The sequence below is a fragment of the Monodelphis domestica genome, chromosome 7 (genome assembly GCF_027887165.1).
Source record: "Monodelphis domestica isolate mMonDom1 chromosome 7, mMonDom1.pri, whole genome shotgun sequence".
Lineage (NCBI taxonomy): Eukaryota > Metazoa > Chordata > Mammalia > Didelphimorphia > Didelphidae > Monodelphis > Monodelphis domestica.
In genome coordinates, this window is record NC_077233.1 from 181,803,240 (window position 1) to 181,815,406 (window position 12,167).

The 12,167-nt window shown below is 35.7% G+C and overlaps 1 protein-coding gene across 1 annotated transcript in view; it reads right to left on the minus strand.

Moving 5' to 3' along the window:
• GRIN2A (glutamate ionotropic receptor NMDA type subunit 2A) overlaps positions 1 to 12,167 on the minus strand; it is a 522,909-nt gene that overhangs the window by 92,375 nt on the left and 418,367 nt on the right. The window contains exons 6-8 of the mRNA XM_007498665.3: positions 10,752 to 10,957; positions 3,068 to 3,236; positions 2,790 to 2,943 (exon numbers count right to left, since the gene is read on the minus strand). Of these exons, the coding sequence (XP_007498727.2) occupies positions 2,790 to 2,943; positions 3,068 to 3,236; positions 10,752 to 10,957 (529 nt within the window). The remainder of the gene's footprint in view (positions 1 to 2,789; positions 2,944 to 3,067; positions 3,237 to 10,751; positions 10,958 to 12,167) is intronic.

Consider the following 12,167-nt stretch of genomic DNA (forward strand, 5'->3'; position numbering starts at 1 on the left):
AAATATAGTCTGACACAGTTCATTACAAGATTCAAAACCTGGAGATAATGACCCTTAATAAGGGTAGTGCAAAGTAAGTGGAATAGGGATGCAATTTACTGACCAGAAAAATAATATGAGAAAAGTAGCCTGAAGGGAACATTCTTTTGGAATTTTTTAAAAGATACAAAATAAGAGTAGAAACTATGTTTTTTGCTAAATTTGATCAAATGTCCAAAGCCAGAATTTTGGTCATTTTTCTGTTGGCAATGTGTTACCACTCCTGGGAAGTTAATAAATGGGGCAAGAAGGTTGAGCCCAGGTTCAAAACTGTTGATCCTCTTTTATGAGAAAAGCCAACTGAGATTTACTTCATTTCTCCTCACTTGAGGAAAGTGAATTTCAAAAAGCAGAGGCTGAAAAGTTCTATCTTGTTGGCTAAGAGGACAGAAAAAAATAAAAATAGTGGATGACTTAGCAGAGGGATCACCTATGTTCAAATACTGCCTCTGAGGCTTATTACCTGCCTGGCCTTAGGAATGGCACTTAATCTTTCTTGGTCTCAGTTTCCTCATCCACAAAAATGAGAAAGTTGAACTAGATGGCCTCAGTGTCCCCTGCCATCTCTCGATCTATAGTTTCAATATATTATGATTTAATAATCCAATGAATCTATGAATGGTATCTATTTACTTATGCACCCCAGTTAGACTTCTCAGACTTTAGCTCACTTTTCAGAACTAAAACTTCTGATGAAAACAGAATAATAAAAAAATAAAAAATAAACACAATAAAGGAACCCTACTTTCATCACTGATCTGTGGGTCTGTTTTCAATATTATTCTACTTTTAAAAAGCAAGGCCTTTCATTTAACACAAAGAAGTCTTTTCCCATTTTAAAATTCAGCAGAAAGAAACAGTGATGGTGACTGGGCATCAAGGTCTGTCTTCCACCGAGAGAGATTACACAATTGCAATAATGAGTATTGAGCAAAATCCAGTAACAGGAATAGATTTCAAAAGCTTAATGGATTACTGAAGATGAAGACGGTAATTCCTTCGGTTTCCATGAGGAAAGTAGGACTTGTAATTCTGCTAGTCAACATTTCACTCAGGAAAAGGAAGCAGATTATGCTTTGCCTAACGTTAATGCCTTGTATAAGTGAAGGAAGAAAATGGAAGTATTTGAAGCCAGGCAATGTGGTGTAATGGGAAGTGGACTGTGTTTGGAATCACATATTGCAGTGTAGTTACTTATTACCAGAATTTGATCCCTCCCTGAGAAACATAGGAGATGTGTGTTCTAGGTTAAGTCATTTAACCTTTATCTGCCTCAGTTTCCTTACTTGTAAAATGAGGATAATAACAGCAACTACTTTACTTTGTCGTGAGGATCAACATACAATACATTAAATGTATTTGTAAATACAGCATATATAATGCATAAATAAAGTGCCCTGTAAACCTTAAATTAATAAATTTCTTAAATATATTTATTGATGTTATTTTTATTTTGGTAATTATTATAAGCATGATGATCCTATGGTCCTTTCTAGATTGACCAAAGGTTGGTAGGCAAAAAATACTTTTCCTAATGTTGGCAAACTTCAGGAAGCTGAGTCACTTTCCCCCAATATTTTCCATACCAAAACATGTACTAAAGATCCTGATTCTAGTAAATGCTAAATGGCTGCTCAACTGCATTATCATTTCTTTGAGTCTAATTTGATTACTTCATGTCTCTGTTTCCTGCCAAATGGATTTCCTAAATAAGTACCACTTTGCTGGTCTTCATATAGTCAGCTATGGAAAGATTATGTTTTTCCTACTTTTTTGAATCCAGGCAATTTGGAAGATGGGTTTATTCTGTTTTATATTAAGATCCTGGGATTGAAACATGGCTTTGAGGTTCCTTCAGCCTGCTCTATGGATGGCCCCATTTAGCAAACTATTTATGATAACAACACACTGAAACCATAGCATTTTCTTAGGCTCATAACAAAAATGACCAGCTTTGATTTATATGGCTTTGGCTATTCCAGATGAAAGCTTTAGCATGGGCCTACAAACTCATTGCCTAGAAAATAAGGGAATAGAAAACATAGACATGCCTTGCTTTTACACTGACCCCCCCACTTAAAAAAACAAATAAGCCTTAAATTTATGAAACAAAAAATGGAGAGTTTGAAAATTTGCATTATAAAATAATTCTTTCCTTTGTGGGAACACAGAACTTAAAATATCTGGTCCTTTTCTTCTTAAAAACATAGTTCAATTTACTCACTTTTTAGAGTAGACCTCCTGGTGAAAGCAAAGAATGCATGTAAAGAAATAGGACTCATCTTTTTGTAGTCTTTCTTGCATGAGAAAGGAAAAATCTCTATCATGCTAGTAAGTGTGAAGAGGAAATGAATGGATGTATGTATTTTATTGACTACTGCAAATAGACTGGGACCAGGGTGTGTGTGATGATCTTTTCTGTAATATTTCTACTAAGCAGTACCATCTTCTGGCATAACCTCACAAGATCATTATCTGAATATGTACTTGTATCTCTTATCTCTTAGAAGAAGAGGGAAAAAAGATGGCCATTACTGGGTAAGTAGGGTAATATAAAGCCAGTGTTGTTATTATTCAGACACTGCCAAAGCTGCTTTTATTTTTGTTCTCAAGGCATGAACACAGGGACCTTCACACTGAGAGAACACTCAATTGCTCCCAAGCATTAAAAATCAAAGCAACCTATCAAGGATTCTCTTCAGGTTGTCAATCAAAGTTTCAAAGCATTAAAGAAAAAGCAGGATCCATACCTAAAAATGCAGAAGGAGATACTGTCCCATTACTTCGTGAAACCATCACACTGATTCCTGTCTCCACAAAGGGAACAGAAAAGTCCACCACCTCTGAGCGTTCCTCATTAATTGTGAGAGACCCCACTGCCATAACTGCTCGATGGTACACCACCTGGAACCAGGGCAAGAGAAAGGAGAGCATCTCACTAACCTCAGCAAGGAATCCTCATTTTTCATTGTCATGAATTTCAAATCCCACATTTCCCTTAAGGGATCTTTTACCTAACATCACTTACTTCCCCAATCATCCCGTTCCATACGTTATTGACTTTCTTCCCATGCTTCCCATTGGTCACCAGATAGAGGTCATAGGTGAACTTCACAGTACGGGACAGCTTCTTCAGGATGTCAATACAGAAGCCTTTGCAGCATTTCTTCACATTGGTCCCCTCATTGGTCGAATTACTATAAATATAAAAGGAAAAAAATTCAATTTAATAAATGTTTAAATATCTAATTGCTATAACACATAACTGTTGTAAAGAAAGTACTTTCTAGACCTTAAAGTATTATGTAAATATAAATAATAAAATTATGATGATTTGCAATGTGTCCAAAGACCAATAAAATCAAGTTAGTTCCTTCTGTCCACACAGAACTTATAGCCTTTAGGATTAGGGCAAGGGTAGAAAAAATATGTACACATACAAAACTTTAAATAAATTGAGCTTGGAAATCTTAATGACAGAGAGTATAATTTAATCTAGAGGTAAAAGGAAAAGCTTCAGAGACTAGACAACACCTTAGTCTTAAAGGAAGTAATGAGGAGAGAGTACATCCCAGGCAATATTTTAATACTAACCTTCAATTTCATTAGTTTAGGGAATTCTAAGGGCAGAATTTTCCTCCATCTATGTAGATTAGTAACTATTTGCAGTTTTAGTTTTAGGGTATGAATTCATAACCTGGGGTTTCTGAATTGCTTTTTTTCTTTTTAATAATAAATATATTTCAATATGATTGTTTTCATTGTATCCCTATCCATTTTCTTTTGTGCATTTAAAAACATTCTGAGAAGGTATTTATAGACTTCATCAGACTGTCTAGTATGTGGATCCATTTAAAAAATTTAAAAAAAGAGTAAGAACCTCTACCTTAGAGAGTTGCCTTGCCTTAGAGAGTGACTTGGCTATAGTCACACTATTAACATGTGTTAGAGATATGAAGAATGCATGTCTTTCTTTCTCAAATTTGGGCTCATTAGCCCAGTATTATGCTGCCCATACTCCACGCATAAAACCAGAGAGGTGTTGATCTCACCAAGAATATATCATATAAATTCAATCTGTACAAGTACAGTAGAAAAAAATCTAACATACAATCATAGGCTATAGAATTCTCAGGCATAGTGAGAACATGAATCAATGGCTCCATGAAAGAAATGGGTATAGAACTATCTATAAGTTTTAATCAAAATGGACTGGGGCTGAAATTTTGTAAAACAATGACACTAATCTCAATTTCCCCACTATTTGTGTGGTCTCTATATGTCTCAGTTTCTTCATTTGTCAAATAGGAATTAAAAAAAAAAAAACATGGCTAATACATGCTTCCAAGGTTAATGCAAGAATCAAAGTGATGACAAAAGTGAACGGGTCTGAATAAGTCAAAAACAAGATATTAGAAAGTAAGATACTGTTGTTTTCCATGTAGCATCTTCATTTTTATCAGATATAGGGCTTTGCATCCGTTACCCAACTTTATTCATTCATCCAAAGTCTACTCAAAAGGTCTATCCCATGATTAGAAGCCTTGAAAGAAAAACCTACCTGGATAATCCAGCATGGTCCAAGGGTTTCAGATGCCTGGTTGCTGAAGACTAACTTACAACATACAATAAAATGACTCTTCCATTCACTAAGAAGGAACCAGTAAAATATTTATCCCATCTCTCATTTCTCTCTGTCTCTCTGTCTCTGTCTGTGTGTGTGTGTGTCTCACTCTCTCACACACACTCTCTTTCTCACTCTCACTCTCACTCTCCCACTCCTCTCCTCCTTCTCTGTCTCCTTCTCCTTCTGAAAATCTTGACTTAGAATTTTAGCTAATGACAATACTACAATTCATTCCTCTTCCCCTCTTCCCCTCTTCCCTCTCCTTGGACCAGACTTGTTTTTAAATTTGTATACAGAAGTTCCAGTAAGGGAATTCTCTCTACCAAAATAAATAACACTTCCTCTTCAACTACGAGGTTATCCTTGGAATAACCAAAATATGTCAGACAATATTTGAACTCAGATTTTCCCAACTCATAGGTCAGCTTTCTAAGCACTGTGAAATAATCTCTTGACACAGTTAATTAAATTTAAATAGATTAAAAATTAATTCTTCTCTAGGTTCTAATTGACTACCTTAATAAAATAAAAAGTCAGTTCTGTATATAGAAATTTTTCTTTTTAAGTTAAGTTGACCAAGTTCTTTTAACTTAAATCATTTTATGCACATTACTCTTCATCATAGAGAGGAGCTGCTTCTTTCTAGAAACATTATGTTATCTCAGATTGGAAGTCAAGAAGATTGAGCCAAATGCTACTCCTTAAGTCACATTCCTGTCTCTACTTTCTATCCTGTGGCTCTGAGAGACCAGAAGTAAAGCCTTCATGAATCAAAGTTGATTTAACTAGAGTGTAAATTCTCTGAGGTCAACCTAAGAGCTAGATTGAAGCACTGATGTCTGGATCGGCTACAAAATACCTAGATACAAAATATCTAGTACAAGTATCTTGCCAGTGGATCATGATTACTCAAATATTCCCTCAAAATCAACACTATTTTCAAGAAGCAAATACAAGATGTTATTTTTCTTTTCAGTTTCCCTCCCGGCCGGCTGTTGAGTTCAGCAGTAACCCCGAATCTTTCTACTCTTATTACATCAATTCTTATAGGATTTTTGCAGACTGTGCTGATTTTAGGGGCACCTAAAGGCATTTCCAGTGATTTCCTAAAGGAATTTATGACATCGCCTCAATTTTTTGCAAATACTAGATTTAAATAGATTCTTCTGTGGTTTTCTGTCATAAGACAAGCATAATAGCTTGGATAGTTTGTCCCATGTGCCCCCAAAATATCTGTCTGGTAAAAGTGAAAATAATTGTCAAAATTCTTTGTGAGTTTTAGATATTATAATGTCCTTTCTAAGCAAAGAAAGCACCACAAGCCATTCTTAGACTAACCCCATACCAGATCAATTGGGTATGTACTATGGTATAAATTAAAACAAAACAAAGCAAGAACTACTGGACTAGAAAAAAATCACTAGCACTTAGCACAGTGTTTGATGCATAGTAGGTGCTTAATAAATATTTGTTGACTGACTAATTTATCTTAGAGATGAGAGATTCTATGATGCTATACCAGAATAAAGACCTAAATTCTTCAACTCATTCAGGATTATATGGAGGTATTGGAGGAAACCATGGAACCTTTAAACCTAGAAGCTCAAGAGGACTTTGGAGACATGCCAAGGCAACTCATCCCATTGCTGGGGTTCTCTAACATTTAAGACATTATTTTTCCTACTGGTCCTAAATCAGATTCTTCTTCCTCTCCCACTCTGTTTCTGCCATCCTGGTTAAATAGAACCAGTCAAATTTTTCTCCTTTTTGATAGTAAATAAGGATTAAAATGGTTCAAGATGACTGCCACATACTTCTTTTTTTTCTCCTTTCTCCTCCAGAATTAACACACCTAATTAATAGATTCAGTTTCATAGACTTCCCCTCCCTCCACACACACACACACACACACACACACACACACACACACACACACACATACATTCTGTGATCCAGTAACACTGGCCTGCTTACTGTTCTTCAAACAAGATACTTCAACTTCACACTCTGTGCATTTTCACTGGTTGTTTCACCTGCCTGGAATTCTTTTCCTCATATCTATTTCCTGGCTTCCTTTGAGTCTCATCCAAAATCCCATCTCTAAGAAGCCTTTCCTGACTCCTTCCTTCATACTGCTAGTGCCTTTATTCTATTTATTATTTCCCATTTATCCTGTATAATTTGTTTATTCAATTGGACAATGTGGATTGCCTCGGTTCTTAAGGACTTCACAATGTAATGGGAGAGATAATATGCAAACAATTATGTATAACTCAGATTCCATCTCCAAATGGGGACAACTTGCTTCACATGTGAAAATCAAATGCAATGATATCTATAAATCATTTTGCATAGTAAAAATGCAAGCTGTAATTATTTAATCGGTTTTCTCCAATGATGTTCTGACAAAATGACATATCCAAAGGCTATGAAAGTTCTAAGTATTAGAGATGAGATTTGAACCCAGGTCAATTCATCCATCCATCAATAAGCATTTAATAAATGCTTAATGAATGCGAATGAACATTTAGGTGGCACAATGAATAGAGCATTGGGTTTGAAATCAGGAAGACTTATCTTGATGGGTTCAAATCTGGCCTTAGACACTTACAAACCTCATTTTATGACTCAGTTTCCTCAGCTGTAAAATAAGTTGAAGAAAAAGGTAAACCACTGGAGAATCTTTGTTAAAACACATATGCTTACACACACACGGACACACTCATGCAATGGGGTCCCAAAGAATCTGATATAATTCAGCAATGCAATTGCAATGCAAATGTGGAGAAGAAATAATCCCTACAATGATCTTTCTACTATATCATCTATAACTCTGGTCTTTCCTTTTGTCCTCTCTTTTTTTTTTCTCAATCTTGTCCTTCTTTCCTATCTCTGGGGTAATTATTGAATTGTTGGCATTTTCCTTTTTTTTTTCTCCCTTTGCTCAGACCTGACATACAATTACTTTCAGGTTACGATTAACTAGAGACTGCACTTGTGATAGTTTCTAAGTTAACTGACTTTTAGGAAATTTAAATGTAAAACATTTTTTCTTCTTTATATGTAGGAAAAAGGTTGCTCTTTCCAATGAGTACTTCTGTTAAAGTATTCCCCTTGATCTGGAAATAAGTAAGAAAGGCATAAGCTCTTTAACCAAGCATTAATTTAGGGGTTTCTCCTAAGAGATAAGCATAGACCTCAATGCCCTAATTGACCCTTCATCACAGGGAAGAAATTCATCTGTACTGGAGATGTCTTTATTTTGCAATAAACAGAATAAAATATGTTCATGGCATTTGAGGGTGGGCTGAAGGGGGTGTACTGGAAAGTCTAGAATTAAAATTTTATTTCATTAATAGTGACTAGTCATTTCAGTGTTAGACATGTAACTACCTAGAGGTCATAATTTTGGATAAAACAATGGAGGGAAGGGAGGGAGGGAAAGAATGAAAGAAGAAAAGAAAGAAGGAAAAGAGGGAGGGAGGGAGGAAGGGAGGGAGAGAGGAAGGAAAGAAGGAAGGAAGGAAGGAAGGAAGGAATGAATGAAGGAACGAATGAAGAACGAATGAAGGAATGAAGGAACGGAAGTAGGAAGTGAGGAAGGAAGAAAAGAAGGAAATGAAGGAGGAAAGGAGCCGTGTAGGGCATAGTTCTTCAGTAACAAAAAAAGAAACAGGGAATGGGGTCTGGTCTAGACCTGAGATCGATAGGCTAAAATTGTCCCTCTCCTAAATGCAAATAGATCTCTAGATTGTTGTTCATACATGTACCAAGAAAGGGACAGAGTAAACACAAGGGAATAGCTTTCTTTGGGCAAAAATATCGACTTTTCTACCTGGGAATATAAAAAGCTAAATGAGTTTAAATTCCAGTTTGGGCATTAGATGTGGAAACTACTGCCTGCTATGCTATTTCCATTTGGACACTTGCTAAAGTTATAAGGCATCCAAGTGATAATCAACAGTGGTGCCTTGTCTGGGAGTGTTAAGGACAATTGAGATCTCTTTATCCCCCAATGTTAACAAGGATTAAATTGATTGCATTTCCTGTAGGTAAAGCTTGCCTTGGAGGCAGCCTGTTCAGTGCCAAAATGACTTCTATTGCACAACTTGATTTTTTTTTATCTTGGATGATTCTTTGAAAAGAAGAGATGTGCTTATTCTTCCAGGGAAAATCTATTGTCTTCTGGTGTTAGGAAGAAATGGAATTAGGAGCAAAACTGAGAACTCTCTCCCAACACAAAGGATTTTGAAAATGAAGGAAGTAGCAGGGGACAGTATAAAAAAAATAGATGGGATAGCCCCAAAATATTTTTTTTAAAGCTTTACTAGCTTAAAATGAATCTTCTTCCTACAGCCTATATGAACTTGGATAAGTCACTTTAGTTTTCAGAGCATCATTATCTTCATATTAAAATCATGAAGTTTAATGAAATAATTATCATGTCATGTTTTTAGTTCTTTAAGATGTGCAAAGTGACTTATAGGCATCATTGTATTTGATCTTCACAACTATTAGTGTTAAAATAGAATTGGGATTTAGTTTTAGGATTTGGTAAGTTAGTGACAAAAAAGAAAAATCCTATCTGATTGCCTTAAAGGCCCTGTTAAGGTAAGTACTGTTGTTTTTCCTATCTTACAGATGAGGAAACTGAGGTTCAGAGAATAGGTGACTTGACAAGGGTCACACAGCTAATAATGGTAGAAGTGACAATCTTTCCCAAATTTTCCTAATTCCAAGTCCAGGTCTGTAACCATTAGCCATGGTCTTTTCTTTCTTTCCAACTCATTTCTATGATTCAGTTCAAATTTGAAATGTGGAATCTTTTATTAATCTCTCCAGAACTTAGTGCCTTCTCTACTGAATGGTCTTACTTATTTACATAGGTATACATGTTGTCTCTCCCAATGGAATGAAAGGTTAAGAATATTGGGGGGGGGGGTGGAGGAAATCTAGCATCTAGAGTATGCCTTACCATATTATTAAATAAATGCCTTTTGATTAGTTGATTGACTTTTGAGAAGGTAAACTATCCTTCCTTGCTTAGAGAGAGATATTTTGATGGAGAATAACATGGACAATGGTAAAAATAAGTTTAAAAATCTGGGTTTGAAAAAAAAAAGGTACCATTCCAAAGGACAGGAAAGCAGCAACCTGAAGAACTCTCTCTACAGTATAACAAGGTACCTAATCTGTCATGCCATTGGAAAATCGCTCTTAATTTTCTCAATTCGGTACATCCTACTTCTAGTTACTAGCTCTGGTTCACCAAGCAATAATCCTTGGTCTTCTTTGCCAGGGAATTCCCCTATCATGAGCCTTCCTTGATCTATAACCAGGAAGGTCTCAACAATGAATTTTCTCTATCTCAGTTGATGGCAAGTTCTATTCTCTAAGTCACCTACACTTGAAATTCAAACCGGAGAATATTTGAGTTGAGAGAGATTTCACAGAATCAGGGTCATAATTGGAAATATCCTCAGAGAACACTTAAAAAACAGGTAAACTAAAGTAATGGAAAGATCACTAGATTTAGAGTCAAATGAAATCAAAGAGCAGTTTTTGGATTATCATAACCTTGCAAATGAGTACATAATTATATTTTATTTTTACCTTGGTTTAGGGGAGACCAGAAGACTGAATGGACGAGGAAATATTTTTTCCATGAATCACCACATTGCTTATATGAATTAAAATGTCACTCCAATTATTTACTAGCTATGAAACCCTGTACAAGTCACTTTAGTTATTTGACCCTACATGTCCTAATCTGAAAAACAAAGGAATTAGACTAGATGATCTTACTTGTAAAACTCTAAATCTGATACTTTCATTTTGTGAAATGCTCTATTTAGAGGATAATAGAACTAATTAAAAGAGATAGAACTAGAATCCCTATTTCCTGACTTTGGGTTTACTGTTTTTTATAGTTCTCACTCCTAGAGTTTTCCACTCTTAGAATCCACAAAATGGGCATTATTAATAACATTTGCCGATACTTGGCATTCCAAATGAATGATATTGAAATATGGATATTTGGCATAACGAGTAAATGATATTTTCTGATAAGCATTTTTTCCCTTACTTGATTTTGACAAATTTCCGACATGGCACAGTGTTTCGCACACAGGATTCAGTCAATGGGTCTATGTCTTCCACAATGACAAAGGGAGCTTCTTCCAGAGTGACGATGCTCAGGTGATTGTCATCCGGCTCACAGTCAGCAAACGATTTGTACCTCGGCCACACAGAATGTGTCAAGCTCAGGGTCTGGTTCTCCCATTTCCCCACCTGTATCACAAAGAACAAGAAACAAACATCCTCATTGACTGTTGGTATAGCAGCTAGTTCTCATTCACTAAGGATAGGGGAGAATAATGCCTTGAGGAAAAATAACTTTTATTTTAAGAACTAATAGTAGCTACTAAGTTTAACAGCATAGGAGGGTTTTTACTCTACATCCTGCCCTGACCATAGTAGGGCTCTAATTATCCTGATTCTTGCTGGACCAATTCTCACATTTTACATTGTTTATATATATATATATATATATATATATATATATATATATATATATATTGGTTATAGTATGGGTTTTTGGCTTCTAAACTAAATTATAAACCTCCAAGAATGGGAACAACTCTTATGATTCCTTTGCACTTAATACAGTTCTTCACATGCAGAATGAGAGGCAGCTTCTTATAGTGTACAGATTATTGATATTTATGTCAGAAAAACCTGCCTCTGATCCTTGGGGGATGGGAGGAAGAAAATAACTTTTAAAAATTCCATCACAATTTTTAAAATAACTGAAATTATATAGATAGCAAATTTAAGTTGGTACATTGTTTTAGTATCTTACTTGATAGTCATAGGGGCCCTCGTATGTCAATGTAAGCGTTATGATTGTCATAGATACTAGGAAATTGTAGTTCCATAAAGTTAAAAGACTAAACCAGAGTCAAATATTAATGTCAGAAGCAAGATTTGAACCCAGGATGGTATAGTAGAAAGAACAGAAGATTTGAAGTCACAGGCTCTGAGTTCAAAACCTAGCTCTGCCTCATACCTATGTGATCTTTGATAATTCACTTCACCTCTTGGTTCTCAGTTTCCTCATATGTAAAATAGAGAGGTCAGACTAGATTAATTCTAATGTCCATCTCAACCCTAAGATCTATGATTTGCTGATCTAAATGTTAAAGGCAAGATTTTAACCCAAGTCTTCCTGAATCCCCTAAATCCTGAATCTTCCGGTCATGGGGGCAGCTTTACAGTTCAGTGGATAGAGTACCAGACCTGGAGCCAGGAATACTCATCTTCTTGATTTCAAATTTGGCCTCAGTCACTAACTGTGTGACTGTGGGTAAATCCCTTAACCTTATTTGCCTCAGGTTCCTCATCTGTAAAATGAGCTGGAAAAGCAAATGGAAAACCACTCCAGCATCTCTTCCAAGAAAATCCCAAAAAGGGCTCATGAGGAATCAGAAATCATTGAAAT